Source organism: Gossypium arboreum, chromosome 4, assembly GCF_025698485.1.
Source record: "Gossypium arboreum isolate Shixiya-1 chromosome 4, ASM2569848v2, whole genome shotgun sequence".
In the NCBI taxonomy this organism is placed as follows: Eukaryota; Viridiplantae; Streptophyta; class Magnoliopsida; order Malvales; family Malvaceae; genus Gossypium; species Gossypium arboreum.
Window position 1 is genome coordinate 119016428 of NC_069073.1, and position 21097 is coordinate 119037524.

At 30.2% G+C, this 21097-nt stretch overlaps 4 protein-coding genes and 2 non-coding genes across 6 annotated transcripts; 3 read left to right on the top strand and 3 right to left on the bottom strand.

The window, feature by feature from the left end:
- Window positions 1-770: 770 nt before the first annotated feature.
- LOC108459764 (auxin-induced protein X15-like) lies at window positions 771-1543 on the top strand. Its single transcript, XM_017759169.2, has one exon. It carries the CDS (start codon window positions 910-912, stop codon window positions 1234-1236), a length of 327 nt encoding a protein of 108 aa, XP_017614658.1. The 5' UTR covers window positions 771-909; the 3' UTR covers window positions 1237-1543.
- A 4637-nt stretch (window positions 1544-6180) lies between these two features.
- Window positions 6181-6943, top strand: LOC108460068 (auxin-responsive protein SAUR50-like). Its single transcript, XM_017759448.2, has one exon. The coding sequence runs from the start codon at window positions 6262-6264 to the stop codon at window positions 6667-6669; it is 408 nt and encodes a 135-aa protein (XP_017614937.2). The 5' UTR covers window positions 6181-6261; the 3' UTR covers window positions 6670-6943.
- A 2364-nt stretch (window positions 6944-9307) lies between these two features.
- Window positions 9308-11790, top strand: LOC108458365 (uncharacterized). Its single transcript, XM_017757728.2, has 3 exons — window positions 9308-9463; window positions 9648-9713; window positions 11453-11790. The coding sequence occupies exons 1-3, from the start codon at window positions 9416-9418 to the stop codon at window positions 11498-11500; spliced, it is 162 nt and encodes a 53-aa protein (XP_017613217.1). The 5' UTR covers window positions 9308-9415; the 3' UTR covers window positions 11501-11790.
- Window positions 11791-13884: 2094 nt separating this feature from the next.
- Window positions 13885-13968, bottom strand: TRNAL-CAA (transfer RNA leucine (anticodon CAA)). The gene has a single exon. It is a non-coding gene; the product is annotated as a tRNA-Leu (tRNA).
- A 341-nt stretch (window positions 13969-14309) lies between these two features.
- Window positions 14310-14393, bottom strand: TRNAL-CAA (transfer RNA leucine (anticodon CAA)). The gene has a single exon. It is a non-coding gene; the product is annotated as a tRNA-Leu (tRNA).
- A 2070-nt stretch (window positions 14394-16463) lies between these two features.
- LOC108459533 (NADP-dependent D-sorbitol-6-phosphate dehydrogenase-like) lies at window positions 16464-19504 on the bottom strand. Its single transcript, XM_017758918.2, has 6 exons — window positions 19279-19504; window positions 19106-19200; window positions 18889-19006; window positions 17990-18122; window positions 17209-17428; window positions 16464-16879 (listed from the first exon to the last, which is right to left on the bottom strand). Exons 1-6 carry the CDS (start codon window positions 19478-19480, stop codon window positions 16646-16648), a joined length of 1002 nt encoding a protein of 333 aa, XP_017614407.2. The 5' UTR covers window positions 19481-19504; the 3' UTR covers window positions 16464-16645.
- Window positions 19505-21097: the final 1593 nt, after the last annotated feature.

Sequence of the window (21097 nt, forward strand, 5' to 3'; positions counted from 1 at the left end):
TAATCAATAATTACGAAAGGTAAGTAAATTTTACTTTTAAAATTTTAAAATTATATGTTATTATTTTATTTATTAATAGAGATATGTTGATGGCTTTAGAGGAATGAGTGGTTAATCTCAAGGAATCCATGAGGGACATGAGGGAGACACATGATGAAGTTAAGGGACGCACTATGGAATTGGACTTGAAGGAAGAGCAATTCAAGGAAGTTTGTTGGAGTCTCTCGGTTCCAATGTAGAAGAAATGCAAGGGATACTTAATTTCACTACGGATAAGCTAATAGTGAGGGACGATGCTCTTGAGTCCATGGTGTTGATTTTGAAGAAGGAAACAATGGCCACAACCGAGGACTTTAAACATGAGGATTGAGAAATTTGAGGGAGAGCTTGCCGTGTGTCGAGCTGTCGTGGATAAAATAGTTTAGTAAAATTTCCGTTTTAGTCCTAATTTAAATTTATAAATTTAACAATTAATTTAAATGATGAAAATATATTTTAACCCTAAAAATTTAATATTCAATGTAGACGTAGTTTGTGGCAGAAAGAGAAAAAGAAACCATGAATTCCCGGATATAGAGACTGACATAAGAACATGCAAACAAAAGCTCCACATAAAACCCTTCCATGGATATGTGAGAAACCAGTGGGCGAGAGCTTCATCAAAGTAGTTTTCCCTCATAGGGTCCTTTTTAAATCCCTTTTTAAATCCAACTTGTTAATATAATATATATTATATATACAACTTCAAAGCTCAAGGACAAAGTACATGTTGATTCCTTTTTCATCCATGCAAAAATATTATATCAATGCATTAAATCCCTAAGCCCTTGTGTATATATATAATATACCCCCATAGGCGAAGGACATGAAAGTAATTAAAAAAAACCTACTAGAGATCAGATCATATCAATGGGGATTCGGTTACTGGAGATGATGCTTCACGCGAAGCAGATTATCAGAAGACGGTCACACTCGAAGCAACAGTGCTCATACAGAACATCGTCGGATAGTAAAGTGGTAAATATTGTCCCAAAAGGCCATTTCGCGGTTTACGTTGGGGACGAAGAGAAGAACAAGAGATTTGTGGTTCCGATATCGTACTTGAAGCACCCTTTGTTCCAAGCTTTGTTAAGGCAAGCCGAGGAAGAGTTCGGTTTCGATTATCCGGTGAGGGGTCTTATTGTTCCATGTGCCGAAGAGGAATTCATCAAGCTAACTCGAATAAGTAATGCTTGAGCCAAAGCTCGTAATATTTTTTTTGGGTACATATTACAAATTAGAGAAGAATGATAATATCAAGATATAAATCTTGATTTTTGAGGTGCTAAGAAGAACAGAGATTAACAAGCAAAGCCATATATATATATATATATAGATATGGTGATTTTGATTTGCATTTTTTTAATTTTTTATTTTGTAAATGTGTTTTGAATTTTGAAGGTTGCAAATTAATCCCAAAATTTTGTTGCTTGTTTGGGTTTCTTTTGGAAAGTGCATAAAAAAATTTGTTTAAGATGTTTCACCATATCATGTAATTATATTCAACCCCGTTAAATTTGAAGTCGAATTGGATCAAATCTTTAAACGGAAATAAAAATCTTTCAGCACTGTTTTTTTCAAATCTATAACCTTACTCAAAGGACATCAAATTCCTTTTCAATATGAAGCGTTGATTGATAAAGGTATCGTGAAAATTCTTATACTAGGAGTGAAATTGTATTTTACCCTCTTTACTAAAAAAAATGAGCAAATTAATTGTTAGTTTAAAAAGCAAATGCGTCCTTTCTGTTAAATTTTCATTCATTTTTACTGTTAAAAATTAGCTTGACTAATGAAATAACTAGACAATTACACATGACGTGCCAGTGTACAAAATCAATTTTTAGTAGTAGAGATAGATATATTTTTTAAGAAAAACATCAGTTTCCTCTTTGATCTAATATATAAAGATTAATTTATTTATTTTTAATAAAAAATAAAAATAATTTAAACTTTTAATACAATAATATTCATATTATCAAGTCGCCATGATTCAACGATATTGAATATGGAATGGGCCATTATTGTTGGTTTTACATAATGATAGGCCATGAATAGCAGATTGCAACAAGAATAGGCAAGAGTGGGACAACCTGAAGATTTTTATCATCCTCTGGGGGATCTCTTTCATCACTCTGACAGGGACCTACGTGCTAGAGGTTTATTGTCGGGTTGAATTGGTTCGAGTCTAAATATGATATTAGTGAATTTTATGTTTATTTAAGTTTAAATTGATTTAAAATATTAATATAAAATTTTATTTAAGTTGATTCATATTTGTAATCACTAATCCATGTCGATTTTAAGAACACTTATATTATATTTATAAAAAATTAACATATATATTATTTTTATATATTTTATTTATTATAATTTTACATATAGTCATCCTAACGATTTTTAAAGTTTACATTGTTGTAGTATTATATATTACTATAAATTTAATTTTTATGTGTTATAAATTGTATAATATATAAAATAACATAATATAAAGCATTAGAAATTTAAAAAATGGATCGAGCTCTGCCAAGCTTGGGACTTGAATGTTCAAGCCCGAGCCCAACCCTTATTTTAAATAGACCTAATTTTTTTGCTTAAGCTCATTTTTCCGACCTAATATTTTTGTCAAAATCCTATAAAAATTTAGGTATGATCGGATAACTCAACCCATCAACGGTTGGTATGGACCTACCCCTTCCCTTTCAATTTTTTTTGATTTTAAAAAAATTAGTAAAACATTTATTTTGTTTCCCTAAAAATTTCGTAATTTGATTTTAGCTACGATAATAAAAACAAATTAATTTTGAACTTAATGTTTTATGTTAATTAAGATATATAGTATTTGTTGGTTGGGCTATGAGCAGTTATAGGTATTGTGTCAAAAAGAGCTGATATGATCAGAACCTGTAATGAAATTGTTCAAAAAAATAAACTGGTCGATTATAGATTATGGAAATATAATATATTATTTTAAATTTTTATGGAAACATTTAAAGCATAATAAATTTCTGCATTAGAAATTTTAAAAAAGGATCGAGCTGGGCCGAGCTTGAGACTTGAATGTTCAAGCCCAAGCCCAACCCTTATTTTAAATAGACCTAATTTTTTTATCTAAGCTCATTTTTCTGACCTAATATTTTTGTCAAAATCCTCTCAAAATTCAGGTCTAAACAGACAACCCAACCCATCAATGGTTGGTATGGACCTACCCTTCCCTTTCATTTTTTTCGATTTTAAAAAAATTAGTAAAACATTTATTTTGTTTACCTAAAAATTTCATAATTTGATTTTAGCTATATATAATAATAAAAACAAATTGATTTTGAACTTAATATTTTATGTTAATTAAGATATATAGTATTTGTTGATTGAGAAGGGGTTATGGGTAATTTTAGACATTATGTCAAAAATAACTGAAATGATCAGAATTTATAGTGAAATTGTTCAAAAAAAAATTTAGTCGATTATAGATTATGGAAATATAATATAGTATTTTATATTTTATAGAAACATTTAAAGCATAATAAATAATTATAAGATTATTTGATCAAAACTTAAACCAACTTCTCTTGGTGTTCGATTCTCCCTCATGAGTATGGAAAATACTTTGTGGCCAACAAGATGAGGAGATTAGTCATCTTACTAATGGTGGATACATTGATTTCGACCAAAATATATATATGAGGACGACACCAAGGGAGCCGGGTAGGGGCTTTCCCCCTCCCAAAATGGAAAATTTATTTTGTAATCCCTTCAAAACTTTTAAAATTATTAATTAATATATTGGTAAATTTACGCGTTAAGCCCTTAAGATGGTAAAATTTTAATTTAATACTATTAAAACTTTTTAAAAAATATACTAACACAAACAATGATCTGATACCCAAATATTTCCAAAAAGGAAAAAGAAATATTTGTCTTGTGGGGGTAATTTATTTCCTTCACACAACACTGCATGTGTGCCTTTGATAGATTGTGACATGTGGGGTAATTTATTTTCCCTTTTTGTTCATTTGTTTTTCTTAGTCTTAAATCAAGCATTCATGTTCTTGTTTTGGTATTGCAAATTTAAATTCGAATATATCTTATAATTTTGATTTTATACATATTTTAAAGTAATTTTAGTGAATTTAAATATCCGAAAAATAATTGAAAATGTTGAAACCCTTTTCCAATTACATACCTATGTTATTATATGAAAGCCCATTATAAAGATCAAACATATCCACAAACATAATTAAAATAAATAAATAAAACTAAAAAAATTGCATTAAACAAAGGGTCAAAACCTGCAAATCCAACAGTAAAAACCCACATGGGGTTTCTGCAAGTTACTATGAACAAGTCTTTTTTCTGCACTTCAAACACAGACACCAAAGAATCACAAGCCATAATTAAGGGTAATCCTCATCCACCCTCACAAAATTATTAATAAACTTACGTTTTAATCATTAACTTCAAAAAATTATAAGATAATCATGAAATTATTTAAAAATTTTTATTTAAGTCATTAAACCGTTAAAATCGTTGTTGTATGACACTTCATGTTAGAACCATCTGCACCAATTGTTTTTTTGCATAAAATAGCTTTTAACATCACGAATTTGCGAATTAAAATCTAAATAATTTTTTTCTGAGATCTCTAACTCTGATTGCTAGGTTAACTTGAATCTAAAATATACTTTTCTACTCGTCGATAAGTATTAATCAATCATATTAATTGTCAAATCATGGTTTAAAACTTGCTGATTAAACTTTTAAAAAATAAAAATTTAACAACTAAATAACTTATATTAAAACTATCGAATAATTTAATTACGTAAATAAAAATATTCGAATAATTCAATTTATAATTTTTTAAATTTTAACCATAAAGAAATAAAGAATTTAGTCATCTTAGGCGGAGTTAACCCTCACATTAACAAAACACAAAAATCCAAACACAACAACAGCTGCTGTACTGTCCCGTACACACTTAATTATCGGTCCGTGATTTAAGGCAGATAGATAATGATGATTCAGCTTATCCATTTAATTAAACATAATAAAGACACCATTTTCATTTGATAAATCATCCAATATTTCCTCTCTCTCTCTCTCTTTTTTTATTATTATTACATAAAAACTTCAAATTTCCAGACAATTAAAGCCAATTTACTGTAATAATTCCACCTTGAATCTGACTCAGAACAGAATCCATGGGCTTTTCAACAGTTAACGTACACCTAAGTTTAGAACCCGAAATTCCATGCAACCGTATATTGTTTTTCACTATAGGGTTAATTCCATTAAACGTCACAAAACTCTCATCCAGAATTTAAATCGGTCCTTGGACTTTAATACGTTCTAATTAAGTTTTCAAAGTATTATTATTGCATCAATGATGCTCTTCCGACTGTTGAATCGGCAATTTAGATGTTAAGCATCGGATCATATATGATGCGGATTATATTTAAATTGCATGGATCAAATTATAAATAAGTATACCTATATAATGGATAATTTGTCCCCAATTCCTAATTTTGGTAGGAGTATTTTTTTCTCAACATATCTTAACATACGAGTTAGAAATAAACTAATTTTATTTGGCAATATTTAATCACTCTCTTGACATTTTTTTTAGCAAAGAGAAGGAAAATTTTGTGCTTATTTTTAACAAGAGTTTTACTCATTATTTTTAATTTTAAGTTTAAATTTATACTATTTATTATTTATTTTATATCTAATTATTTTAACACATGTATTAAATAAAGTTTTTTACATTAGTAATCAAACATGTTGCTATATCAAACACGATATAAATAAAATTTAGGACTTTTTATACATGTCCGATTCAAGCTACAAAGGGAAGTCAATTTTCTTAAAGGATCATAAATGAATTGTAAATATTTAGAGGGCCAAAATATAAGTTTTACCATTATGATCCTAAACCCTAAACCCTAAACCCTAAACCCTAAAGGAATTTCGCTTGCAATTTTAAAATTTCTAAAGGAATTTCATTGAAATTTTATTATTTTTCTGGGTAAAGACCTCTACTTGCCTGTGTCATGTAGTAGATAGACATGTGCCTTAAATATGTTTTACGTTGTATATGAGCTAACATCTAACGGCCTAGCCAATGGATAAGTTGACTAAAAGACCTGATCAATACGATATTTGATATTTTGAGGAATTAACATTTTGAAGTTAGGGTCAGTTTAAAACCTAGACCCTAACTTAAGGATGTTAAATGCAATTAAACCTATAATATATATACCCAAACTTTTCTCCATAAATAAATACCCTCCAGGATCCAAACCATCCAAAACATCAATGGCGATCAGGAAATCACACAAGCTGCCTCAGACCGCGGTTTTGAAGCAAATCCTCAAGAGATGTTCGAGCTTGGGGAAGAAACACCGCGGGTACGACGGAGATGGTCTCCCTCTCGACGTACCCAAAGGCCACTTTGCCGTTTACGTTGGCGAAAACCGAAGCAGATACATTGTCCCGATCTCGTTCTTGACACACCCCGAGTTTCAATTCTTGCTCCACCGAGCCGAGGAAGAGTTTGGGTTCGATCACGATATGGGCATTACGATCCCTTGTGAAGAAGCTGTTTTTCGAACGCTCACATCTATGCTTAGATGAACATTTACTTTGTACTAAGAACATTAGAAGATGCATATATTTATAGCAACATGGTACTTTGTCAGAGAATGTGGGTAGGTAAACAAGTACTGATCTCAAGGAAAGATGGTTTTTGAATTAGATATTTGTATTTTGGGTAAACTACATTATTAGTCATTAAATTATGGGTAAGTTTTTGTTTTGGTCATTTAATTAAATAAAGTTACAATTTGGTTATTGAACTATTTAAAAGTTTTTATTTAAGTCACTGAACTATTCAAAAGTTCTTATTCAAGTCACTTTACTGTTAAGTTTTTTTCTTTAAAAAAAAAGTTTTGCGAGCCAGCTCCAAGTGACGATTCAACGATTGGTACGGTTGATCAATACCCATCAACGAGTAGAAGAACATACCTTAGATTTAAGTCAATCTGACAGTCAGTGCCGAAGATCGGAGAAATTTTTTTTTTGAGTTTTGGTTCAGAGAATTGTGATGTCCAAAATTATTTCATGAAAAAATTGAACTGTAGAGAAAAAAAGGAAAGAGAGCTTTCGATTAGTACAAACAATGCAAATAAAGAAAGTCATATAGCATCAATTTTAACAGTCCATTGACTTGAATAGAAACTTTTGAATAGTTCAATTTTTTTTTTCATGAAACAACTTTGGATGTCTTGAATCTATGAATCAAAATTCAATCAACTTTTTTCTCTAATATTCAAAACTGACCGTCAGATCAACTTGGATTTAAGTTATGTTCTTCTACTCGTTGATGCGTATCGATCTGCTTTATCTATCATCGAATTGTCGCTTGGAACTCGTTGGCGAAACTTAAAAAAAAAAAAACCCTATAGTCTAGTGACTTAACTAAAAACTTTTGAATTATTTGTACATACTTTTGGAAGATTGTAGTATCGATTAAACTGATGCATGCAGAAAGAATTTACTAGTATGATTCTCAGGCTTTGTGTTTGGTTGATTATTTGTTTATGTCAAATTATAGAGAAAAAAATTGCAGGCTAAACTATATTCCAATCCTATTTTTATTTTTAAATATTTAAACTCTCTACTTTTTGAATTTAAAAATTTAGGTCTAATTTGTTGTCACTTTTAAAATTCTTCTATTAAGTTCACTTGTGTGACATTGTGAAATGGGTTGATTATTTATCTATATCAAATTATGGAGTAAAAAGTTACAGGTTAAAATATGATTTAAATCCTACACACTTCATACATTTGAAAATTAGTCTCCTTATTTTATTTTTCAAGAATTTACTTCCTTTACTTTTCAAAATTAGAAATTCAGCTTCAATCGTTACCACCATTAAAATTCTTCAGTTAAGTTCAATGGTGTGACATTTTAAAATTAAAAAAAAAATCACTTAGTAGTGATGTAATGAAAAATTTATATGGAAAATGCTTATGTGAATCTTTTTATTAAAAACACGCATTCGAACGTTATGATAGAATAATTTTTGTTGGAATAGTGTTCTTAAAAAATAGATACAATATTGTAATTGAAATAGTTAACAATATTAACTATTTAGACTAATTAATAATATTATAAAAGTGAAAAGACTAAATTATGTCAAAAATTAAAATATATAGATTTAATACAAGCTTTAGTATAGTATAGAGGTCAACATTAAAATTTGACCATTATCTTATAATGTAAAAAAAAAGTAAGGCGAGCTTAAAAATATGTATATTCCTATGACCCTTAAAGTATTCAAATTATATATAACCATATAAAATTTTAATCGAAAAGTTAACTATATTAATTATTTGGATTAACTAATAATGTTATGGAAATATAAGATCAATTTATGATAAAATTTAAGTATAATGATTAAATTTCAAATTTAAGTATAATGGAAAGACTAAATTTGAAATTAAACCACTTTTGTAAAATTGAAAAAAGAAAAAGAAAAGGAGCACGGGTGAGTGCCCACGTGTCAATAGGAGGAGGGCCTTTTTGTTCCTAAGAATTTTAATGTATTCAAATTATATATAATCATGTAATATTTAAACCGAAAAATTAACTATATTAATTATTTGAACTAACTAATAACATTATAAAAATATAGGACCGAATTATGTTAAAAATTAAATGTACAAACTAATGCAGACAAAAGCTCAATTATTGTTTGAAGATTTTTGGTTACTAAAAAAGAAATTAAATAATGTAAGGCCGCAATTAGAATTTTTCATGGGTTAGTGATCCGATTTAATAAGTGGAAGGGATTGTGTAAAAATATAGGCTTAAAAATGGGCTTGAATAAGAAAAAGGCCCTTTAGGAAATGGGATGGGCTTTAAGTAATGTTTTTAAGGCCCAAATTTAGCTCAACTTTGCAAAAAAAAATTGTTGTTTTGCTGCTGTTTTTCTACAGTTTTGCTGTTATTTTATTATTATGTTGCTAATATTTTCGAGGTATTTGATTATTAAATTGCACTTCCCTCAGCGTTATTTTAGTATATATATTTTTAATTTTGTTGAAAAATATTTATTTTAGTATTTTTAATTTGGTTAAATTTTCCCGGGCCTAGAATTTGGTTAGGGTCCAATCCGAACTTGACCTGGCCCAGGCACAACTCTAACCAAAGCAGCCCCTTTTCTCATCCTAAAACGACTTCGTTTTGTAGATGAAGCTCCACAAAATATAAAAACCAAGGCCAAGAGCTCTTTGTTTTCCCTTCAGCCACTGCAGACTATATTTCCATTGCATCTCCATCACTCATTTTCCGATCACACAAACAAAAACCAAAGCCATGGCGCCGCCACCTGGACCTTACTCTGGCACCAGCACTCTCGCTCTCGTAATTTATTTTCCCTTTTTCTCCTCTTTTTTTCTTTTGATTCCCTAATTGACTTCTGCAAGACAAAGCATAAAATTATATGAACAATAGATCTCATTTTGATTCTTTGCCAATAAATAATCTAAAATCAGATTATCTTTTGTTTAAGTTGATTGAGTTTTTGGTTTTATATATAATATAATAGGTGGCTCGTGCATCTGCTTTTTCTTTTGGACTTGTTTATGGGAACTTTAAGCTCAAGTACCTCAAGGTACCTCCATTTTATTTGCTTTTATTTATTTTCTGTTTACTGAGTCTTGATTATGTTTTTCGCATTTCATGTTATCTTATTGTAATTGGATTTTGATGTGGTTCTTCATTATCTGATAAGATGCATTTTCATAACCCTTTTTATTTGTTTTAGTTTTAATTGTTGTTATTAGAACGAAGATATTAGGCTATGTTGCTCCGACTCATTCGGACTTGGTTTCGGAAATATGATCAATTGGGAGGGTTGGGTTAGTTTTGGTTGGCTTAATCTGAGTCGGGTCAATTCGAGTTTTTAACAATTTCAGGTCATTTTAGCTATGGATCATTTCGAGTTCAGGTCTCTTTCATGTTCGGGTCATCTAAGTTTGGTAGTCCAGACTTAAGGATAGTTTTTTGGGTTTTTGCGTTGGAACTACATTCACTTTCGAGCCAATTGACATTACTTGTTCTATCATTTTAGGTTTAGGGTCATTTCCGGGTTCTGGTTTGGCGGACTGACCTTTTTTGGTTAAAACAAGTTGCTAAGGTTCGGGATTGTTGGAGTGTGGTTTTTGAGTCTGGGCCAGAATTAAAAGGTCTACTTTAAATATATGTTAAAACTTAATAAAATTAATCATACTTGTATTGGATATATTCTTGCGTGCGACACTCACACGAGTCTGATTATAGCATAGCATGTACCATGATCAGGATATCAGTTTCTTTAGTTGATAAACCCTGCTCGAATGTGTTGTTTCAGAAATCTTCTGATCTATTTGCAAATCTTCAAAACATTCATTGGTTGTTATAAATAATAAAAGGGGATTTAGAGACATTGTAGATAAGAGTGTTTTGAAAATTTAATCTCAGGAATGAACAAAGTAATGATGTGGTAAATTTTTAGCATCTAATGCATTATGCATCTAACAATAACAAAGATTGTTTGACATTTGCTTTACATTCAAATGCATTTCCATGGATGCATAAGATGTCATATGGAGTTTGGACATTTTACTTTAGGATATATGTTCATAGGTTTTGTCTTGTGCTGGATGTCCACTATGTTAATTGTGTCCTCCATTTTTTATAAAGTATAGTGTTCAATACTTGTATTTGATGCAATTTTTGGATATGGATATTCGGATATGATCATCTAAAATAGGGGAATTTTTTCTCTTTTCTAAAAGAAGAAAATACTGATTATACTCACGTCGTACATGTGCTTATATCCGCTGAAAGTACTATAGAGGCCTTTGTATTAAGAGTTAGATTGCAATTTACCTCCACTACTAAAAATATGGGCAAATTAGTCCATATACATTAGATCAAAGAGCAAACTAGTCTTTCTATTAAAAATTCATCCATCTCAACTGTTAAAACTTGGTCACTAAATGTCAGAATGAGGCACATGTGGCATGCCGCATGTAATTGTTTGGTTATTCTGTCAGCAATGTAATTGTTTGGTTATTCAGTCAGCAATGCCAATTTTTAGCACTAAAAACGGATGGAATTTTTAATTGAAAGGACTATTTTGCTCTTTAATCTAATGTAAAGAGGTTAATTTGCCCATTTTTTTGAGTAAAGCGGGCAAAATGCAATTAGACTTTTAGTACAAGGGTCTCCATGGTACGTTTACTGTTTATATCTGCCATGTTCTAGTCCGGATAACACAACATATATATGCAACCATTCAGTAAAGGGTATGAGATAAACTCATAATAAAAACAAATGCTTACACGTTACTCTTACTTTTATCCTCAGATGAAGGCAAAGTCTCAAAGGAAAGCTGAAGCAAAGGCACACCATTGAAGCAGGGGGGGGGGTCTTGTTCATAGTTCAATTGCATGCGTGACCTGAGGTTTTTTCTTTTTGTCGTAATAATGCATTAACAATGGGATTATACCAGTTTTTCATTTTGGCCTGCAGCTTTTTATGGACCATGGTGAACCGCCTTTAATAACTTTTTCGGGTAGTTATCATCTTAGCCATTCAGGGTTTGTTTATTTCCTGTAGTTAAACATGCAAGCTGCTGGGGTGATTATCTATTCTCCGCAGTTCTAATTAATAAATTCAGTCTCTTTTTTGGCGCAAAAAAAGAATCGGGGGTTTTCTAAAATTGTGTGTTATAAATCTTGATATTCTAAGTGCTGCTTTAGACATTAGTTCTTTCCTGAACCATACTATTATGCATTCCATGTCGGCTTTATAAAGCCAGTGTTACTGCCTGATACCTGAAATGGTGTGAAAGTAGTTTGTGTTGGAAAGCGACAGTGCTGGTAAGGATTGAAGAAACAAGGCTTTGTCCCTCGGGTTGCTCTGGATTTCATTGGAAAATCGAAAACTTCCATGGGAAAACTGAAACTAATGATCCAAACTGAAACAGTGTTGGACTAGTAATGCTAGTGGCTCACTTGTTTTCTGCTTAAGAAATCTAAGAGTATATGCTGGTTTTCAGAAGAAAAATCAGTTGCTTATTGTAGAAACCTAACAACCGAAAATCGACATGACCGTAAAAGGAAAGAAGGGAAAGATAGGATTAAGGGAAACTCTAGAGATCACAAACAAGGTTCCAAGAGAATCGGGAAGAACATCGAGAGGTGCAAATGACTGAAATCTAGGATGTTTCAGCTCACCAAATGCCATGCATCAATGGTATTGGAGAAGAATGCAGTTGCTATGCTATCGACATACATGGATTAACACTTGAAGAGTATATTAGCAGGTTTAAGAAACTGGTTGGAGAGGTAAAAGCAGTGAAGTATGCTTGCTAGTAGCCATTTCAACATCAATTTGCACTAAACTCATTTCTCCTTTTTTTTTTCTTTCTCTAAAAATAATTCATTATGGAATAAATGCTATCCGATTCAATGGAAATAAATAAAAAGATGAAAATTGATCACTTTTTTTTTTGATAAATATAATTGGTGGGAGAGTGAATTTTACGTGTTAAAATTATCTTTGAGACAAATTATCTTTATATAATACTATTTCAAACTACAAAATCATAAAAAATATGCAATTTTAAATATATTTTAACTACTATTGAATTAAATTTAAATTTATATTCTAATTCAAATGCATATTAAATATTTAAAACTTATTTTAAATTTAATTATATATTAATTTTAGATACTCGTATCAAAGTACTTTTATTTAAAATAAATAGATAAAATTATGTGTTTATTAATAATAAACAAACTTCTGTTAATAATAAATATCATTGAAAAATATTAAAATTAATAAATATTTTATTTTATTTTATAAGTGTAAATTTGAAATTTATCATAACATTTCTAGTAAAGTGTTCGATAAATTAAACTTATCAATATATCTTTCTAGATTTTAATTAACACTTTCTCATGTATACTAAATTTTAAATATTATAATATTTATATTCTTAGCAATTACATTCCATTAAATTTTTATTATGAAAAAATAAAAAAGTCACTGTATAATACCGAGCTTTAATTTTTTTCTTTTTAATAAGTGAGTAATTGTTGTTAAGAGATGAAACTCAAAATTGATGTCAATTGAAGATTTGAATACAAGTCTTTTGCCACGCCAACAATAACAATTCGTAATGATTTGAACACAAAGATATTTAGGGACCAAAATATTAGAAGATTTGAACATAAAAATTTTTTGGGTAAAAGTATCATAGAGGCCATTGTACTAAGAGTCGGATTGCATTTTGCCCCTTCAACTAAAAATAGGCAAATTAGTCCTTTTACATTAGATCAAAAAGCAAATTGATCCTTTATTAAAAATTATATAAATTTGTACTAGTAAAAACCAGTCCCTACACGTCAGAATGAGGTACAATAACTATCACGGTATTCTGTCAGACATGCTGATTTTCAACAACAAAAATGGATAAAATCTTTTTACTGAAAGTACGAGTTTGCTCTTTGATTTAACTTACAAGGAATAATTTGCCCATTTTTTTGAGTAAAATAGATAAAATTGCATTTTTTTCTTTGTGCAAGGGCTTCCATAATACTTTTACCGAAATTTTGTTACTCCAATATTAATTTATCTATTTTTTAAATAAAGAGAATAAAATGGAATTTAACTTTTAGTGCTACAGGGACTTCTATGATACTTCTACCCAAACTTTTTTAAACCAGCACTAAATTATATTCCGAAAAAAGCTAAGAGAATTATGGGGTGTGGGGTAAAATGAAAATGAAAAATGTTAGAAGTGGGATTTGAACCCACGCTCTCTAACGAGAACCAGAACTTGAGTCTGGCGCCTTAGACCACTCGGCCATCCTGACATTTTTGTCTGGAAACTAAACACTAAAATATAAAAGAGAAGAAAACAAAGAGGAAGCCACTTTCTCAAGTAACAATTCACAACCTGGGTTTGCAGCATTTACTTGAGTGGCAAACGGTTAAAAACGAAGTACCCAACTATTTTATTTACTTAAACGAATTAAAAACACTTAGAGGAGTTAATTTTAAGTTCAAGGTTTTCTAATGCCAATGCAGTTTGTTCTACACAGCTTTTCTTTCAAAAATACTTTTGAACCCAGAAATACTTTTGAAAAGTAATCCAGAAAATGACGTTAAATTACATTCCAAAAAAAGCTAAGAGAATTGTGGGGTAAAATGAAAATGTCAGAAGTGGGATTTGAACCCACGCTCTCTAACGAGAACCAGAACTTGAGTCTGGCGCCTTAGACCACTCGGCCATCCTGACCTTCTTGTCCAACAACTAAACATCAAAATATAAAATAGAAGAAAAAAAAAAAAAAGGAAGCCACTTTTTCAAGTAACAATTTACAACCTTGGTTTGCAGCATTTACTTGAGTGGCAAACACTTAAAAACGAAGTACCCAATTATTTTATTTACTTAAACGAATTAAAAACACTTAGAGGAGTTAATTTTAAGTTCAAGGTTTTCTAATACCAATGCAACAAATCATGTCTAACTTATTGTTTAAACCATAATACATAATCCTTACATGCATGCATTGTAACCTATCTAATATGTTAGTGTTGTGCATGAAGAAAAATCATAATGTCCCACTCCAGTAGTGCACTAGGGAGAATCTTATGAGGATTGATGAAATGTTCTACATCGTGTCCATGGTAAATTTCAACGAAAGTACAGAAAACTTTTGTTGGAATCAATTCATACTTATGAAAGTTGTTGTCAAAGTTAAGAAATCACCTTTTAGAGGTTTCCAACACTTGCCAAATATATGTTTTGTTTGTGCTGGATTAGGTCACACTTTCAATTTTGTTGGGTGATTAAAGAGGCGAAGTAATAAGAGATTGGTTAAATAGATGACATGTATCAAATACTAATAGGATGTGATACCATGGAAATTGATCTTGGTGGTGATGGAAAAGAGGAGAGGAAACAATGATTTGATGGTCCAGGGCCCGATCATGGGGACAGTGTCTACTCATGCTTCCTTGTGTTAGCCTTAATTGATGGAAGTTGATCATGGTGGTGATGGAAAAGAGGAGAAGAAACAATGATTTGATGGTCCAGGGCCCGATCATACGGACAGTGTCTACTCATGCTGCCTTGTGTTAGCCTTAATAGATCTACCCCCAAAGCAGTTTTTGAACATTTGGATCTCTTATTGTTCCATAAGATCATCTGTTGCTTTTTGTTGCTATGATTGTATCGGTTATGTTATAAGTTTCATCTTATCATATATTGTTTACTCTTCGCCTATTGAAGGCAATCCACTAAAAGTATTAAAGTTGGTCTTCCCATTATATACCATTACAAAAGGTATTTATGTTAAGCTTTTGTCCAATGATATTGTCATATGTGTATTACCATAATGGAATATCTTTGATCCCTTTAGATTAAATTTATTCACCTAATTCGATTAATATTATCTCATGGTCGCCATTGTATCTTACGTGATGTGAATAATTATTATTTACAATTAGTAATGATTAGTCATTCATCTCAAACAAACAACTTATGATTACATTCCATTTTCATAAGACAAAAAATGACAATGAGATCATTTACTCGTTATTTGAGCTACGATTCCACTATTGTGAGTGAAACAATTTCATGCACAAGTCATAAACATACCAACTTATCCACTACCATGAAAGCATAAGTTTTTAATATATCAATGTACATGAGTTATACACACATGGTCATTCATTTACTTAGAATATTTGAGGTAAATTACATAATAAACGTCATAAGTGAATAAATCTATAAAAAGATCTAGGATAAATTCAACTTGGATTCAGTCTGATGTATTACCAGTATAGACAATTGTACCTATGTCTCTATCTATGGGAGTCAAACTTGCTCCGTTAACCAAGACATGCTGTAAATTTATTTATTCGATAAATTAAAAAAATACAAATAGTCATGATAAAATCACTAATTAAGGTCACAAATCCTAACAATAGGTTGTTTACATAAGTTGAATGCACATGTTAATTGTGACTACTTTAGTATTATAAATATTGTTATCATTGGGAAGATTTTTCAAAAATAACTAATGAAATATTGATTAAGCCTTAACTCAATTGATATTAGCATTGTTCTTAGTGCAAGAGTACTTGGATTCGAGTACATTACCCTCCTATGTAAGGGTTGGAGGGGTCATGAGTAATTCTAGGCCTTATATAAAAAATCAAGATATAATAAGAATTTATAATGAGATTAATGTTCAAAAAAATATAATGACACCATTATACTTTTTCTTTGTGTGTTTAGCAATGAGAGTTTGGTCATGATTGTTGCAACATTCTAGCACAACAACAAGAAGATTTGAACCCATTTGGCTAATAATCATTTGAATTTGTAAAATTCAATAAAAATTTAAAAGATCATAACCATAAATCTGATTGATTTGATCACCGATTTAAAATTATAAAACAAGTAATTATCTAGACTTCATTCTTCATAGAACACACAAAGAAAATCCTTAGACAAACAAGAATAAAAGATGTGTTTTTTTTTCAAGCATAGAGATCTATGCCCCAAAACTTGGCAGGTTGAATATTGGACCTATAGTTCTTGTCAATAGCTTGAATTACGTCCATGTCCTCTTTGGCCAACTCAAACTCTAAAACTTTGAAATTTTCTTTCAACCTTTCGAACTTTGATGTTTTTGGGATCACCACTGTGTTCCTTTGGATTCCCCAGCGAAGAACAATCTGAGCCACTGTTTTCTTGTACTTCTCAGCTATCCCCTGAAAACTCGATATTCGAATTTGAATTTAAATCAACCGAAATAAAAAAAAAATTTAGAACCCTACAACATTCAGTAGCTCGGAAATTTAAATATCAAGATTTGTATCCATTTTCTTTAGATTTAATGTTGAAATTTGTCATTATACTTTCGGTTAAAGTTGAAATTTAACACTATATTTAATTTAAGTTGTCCATTTAATTGATATACGTCTATTTAAAATTTGATCCAAATATTTTAAAATATTTTCTAAATTGATATTTAACATCCAAAATAACGTTAAGTTGATAAAATGACCTAATTATATGATACCGAATAGATGAAACATACCTTGAGGATTGGATCATCCAAGCAAGAAACAGTACCAAAGCGTTTGGTATTGGCATCGGCACCACCTAAGGGAGTATGGGCTGTAACACAGATCCCATGCTTTTGGCAAAATTTGACCAATGATTCACGTTGGAAATAAGGGTGTGTCTCTATCTGGTTCACTGCTGGCTTTATTTTGGAGTAAGCTAAGCAATCTCTGGTTAAAAATATGTCATAGTTGCTGCAAAACAACTATTTTGTCACAAATTTCATAAAGATTTAAGGAAAAAAATGGTATAATGATAAATTTAATCTTCAATCTTTATATCTTTCGTTAATTTGATATTTTCTTTTAGCTAAATTTAATAATTAATCTTTAAAAAAGAGTTGAATTACTTTTAATTGAAATCTTGACTAAAACATTTAACTTTTTAATGATGTTGGCATGACAACATGTATGGTAGTATATGTGTACTTTATGTTGATAAGATTATTTATTTTATATGTTATGTCAATAAATAATTTAAAAATTATAAAAATATTCAAAACTTTAGCATGAAGTGCATGTGAATTGTCATACTGATGTCTTATTTAAAACTTAATATTTTACTTTATATTTCAATTAAGAAAACAACAATTCAACTCTTTTTGAAAGGTTTGTGGTTAAATTTAGTTCTTTTTAAAATGTTGAGAATCAAATTTAGCTTAAAAAGAATAAATACCAAATTGATAAAAGATGTAAATATTAAGGACTAAGTTTATCATTATGCCAAAAGAAATATATAATGCAAAAATTTAAAACCTGATCCCAATGCTGCGAACTAAACCCAAGGAAACCAGATCTTCCATTCCATGCCAAGTGGTCTCCAATGATATGTTTGTTTCAATGTCGAGAACCCCATCTTCATCCAATGGACTGCCAGTTGCACCAATTCCTAGAAGGGCGTGCATGCAGTTGTAATGGTGCATTTTACGAGACAACTCAATTTTCACTTTGATAGATAATAAAGGGTAAAAGTAGATGCAGCTGATCTCGACAATTAGATCGTATTTTATCTTTTTTTTATTAAAAAATAAATAAATTATTCTTATTAAGTTAGACAAAAAGAAATTAGTTCTTTTAATAAAATTTTTATTAATTTATACTGTTAAAAATTGATTGAGTCACGGAATAATTAAATAATGACATATACATGCTAACGTATATTGATTAATTTTAATAGTAAAATGGATGAAAATTGAAAAAAAAAGATAAATTTACTCTTTAATGTAATATATGGGAACTAATTTACTCATTCTTTAAGTAAAGAAGAAAAAACCTGATACGAGAACATCTATAATGCTTTTATTATAATAAATGTGTCGGTAGATTTAATTCAAATTTATGTATCTCCAACAATGGAGTGAGAAGGCAAGTAATATACTTGGCGCCTTGTACAATTGCTTTAAAATCTCGTAAGATTATAAGTTATTTCAGTGGTGAAATTAGATTTAACCTTTAAAAATTTATAATTTAATTGAGCTCTCTTAAAAGATTTCTAGCTTCGTCTTTGGATATGAAGTTAACATGTATGTATTTGGACATTGATCTTTAAGTTCGGTGTTTTGCAATATTTAAAAGAATGTGAGTTTGAGAGGACATGAATTCAAACACGTTTAAATATATATGAAACAGAATGAAAAGAGCCAATAAAGAATCACCGGTGTGTCTAATGGAAATAGGAAAGTGAACCAGATATAAATCCAGATAATCCAATTGAAGCTTCTTAAGACTGTGTTTACAAGCTTCAACGACATGTCCATGATCAGTATTCCAAAGCTGCAATTATTCAAAACCCAGATTATTGTTCTCAAATTCATCAAACAAAACCAAACATAATTTAAAAAAAAAAAAATCAAAATCCCATTTAGCCCTTGCCTTAGTAGTAATAAACAGCTCTTCTCTCTTAACAAGCCCAGTTTTAATGGCTTCACACAATGCCTCCCCAACTTCAGCTTCATTTTTGTAGTCAGCTGCACAAAACATCAAACATTTTGTGAACACAATGTCAAAATTAGTAAATGCCAAAGAGTTTTGGAAGGAGATGATACAAGCACAGTCGAAATGGCGAAAACCAATCTTGATGGATTCGATGATGAGATCTTTAATGGCTTTTTTTTCCATACGCCAAACACCCAAACCGATTATGGGCATTTGGAATCCGTTATTGAGTGTTATAGCCATTGTTGACCTCTCTCTATCTCTCCTATTCTTACTAAAAATGGAAGACTCTAAAATGGAAGGCAATATCATTTTCTTACGTCCACTTCATATAGTAGTTGTGTGGTCCTTGAATGAATAAAATAATAAAATAGTCGATTGTGATTTAGTTCGATTGGTATATATTTTTTTTATTTATGTAGGAGAACATGGGTTTACTTTTAAAAGGATATTTCAAAGCATACCAAACACAAAAAATAATATAATACCATTCAATCATAACACAACAAACACTTAAATAGAAATCAATCAAGAAGAAAATGACAAAAAGTTAAAAATTATATATATATTTTAATATTATTCATGCACTAATTAGTGTATAATGTTTCAATTAGTGCAATTGAAATTAGGTGGAACAATAATAAAAATTAAAATATTTATGTACCAAAATAAGAAAAGTAATAAAGCTCATGACCAAATCATTAGTAAAACCTTGAAAATATTTCAAAGAATTGATTTAGAGATACTCTAGGTTAGGCAGTCAACAAAAGCAATGAAAATGCCACGAGAGCTAATTATAAGGTGCGGTGTGGTGATTGCTCATCTAATCCCTTAATCATGAGGTCGGGAGTCAATCTTTACCCATGGAAATAGAGCACATTTCATGGCTAGCCATTTATCTCTTTGGACAGCACCCGTGACAAGGGGATTAGGCATTCCTACTGACGATAGACACCCTAATTTCGACAAAAAAAAAGGCAATAAGAGCCATTGTGCGACAATTTCTCTTTTGTACAATCATATTTTATAACATTAAATATTGAATTAAAATTTAGTTATAAATTTATTCAAAAAATATAAATAAATAATCTTTTATTAAAAACGAAAATAAAATGAACTAAGTATGTTGTATTTAAGGAAAATAAAATGAATTAAGTATGTTGTATTTAAGGTGACGATGACTATCAATAGTCAATCAAGCTTGGCATTGTTGCCAATGCAGGAGGACGTGGGTTCGAGTGTGCCAAAGCGCATTATCCTCTTATTAAGGGTTGAGGAGCGACTATGGGTAGTTTTAAATATTGTATCCAGAAAAACATATATAATAAGAACTATAATGAGATTATAGTTAAAAAAAAAAAAAGAGGCAATAACTACCAATAAAAATTAGGGTAAACTACATTGAACGTCACTTTAAAATAGCGTTGATACTATTTTAGTCACCCTAAAATTTTTGTTGTCATTTTAGTTACCGCTATTAGAAAAATTGACCAAAATTGTCACTAAGTCGTTGAATTCTTAACAAATTGCTGACTGGACCTGAAAGAACAGATAAAATTATTCTTTTAGTTCTTTTAAAAATTACAAAAATTTTAAATTAATCCTTTAAATCTCCATAAAAAAATTCATATTAAATAATATAAAAAATGGTAGATCTAGCGTCCGATATGCCTCCGCCGCTATCTTTCCCCATTATCTCCTTCATTTCCTCCTCCAATCTCGACACCAAGGTAAATTTCTTAATCACCCATGTTTTCCCCTTTATTTATTTTCCAACCAAAGTCAGCAGTGACATCAATAGTGGAGGAAGAGGAAGATATTGAATCAGTGATGACATTTTTTAGGGCAGAAATCATGATGGAGTTTTCTTGTTTATGTGAAAGACGACAGAGCAGAGACAATGGCGACATCATAGAGGGTAGAATTACA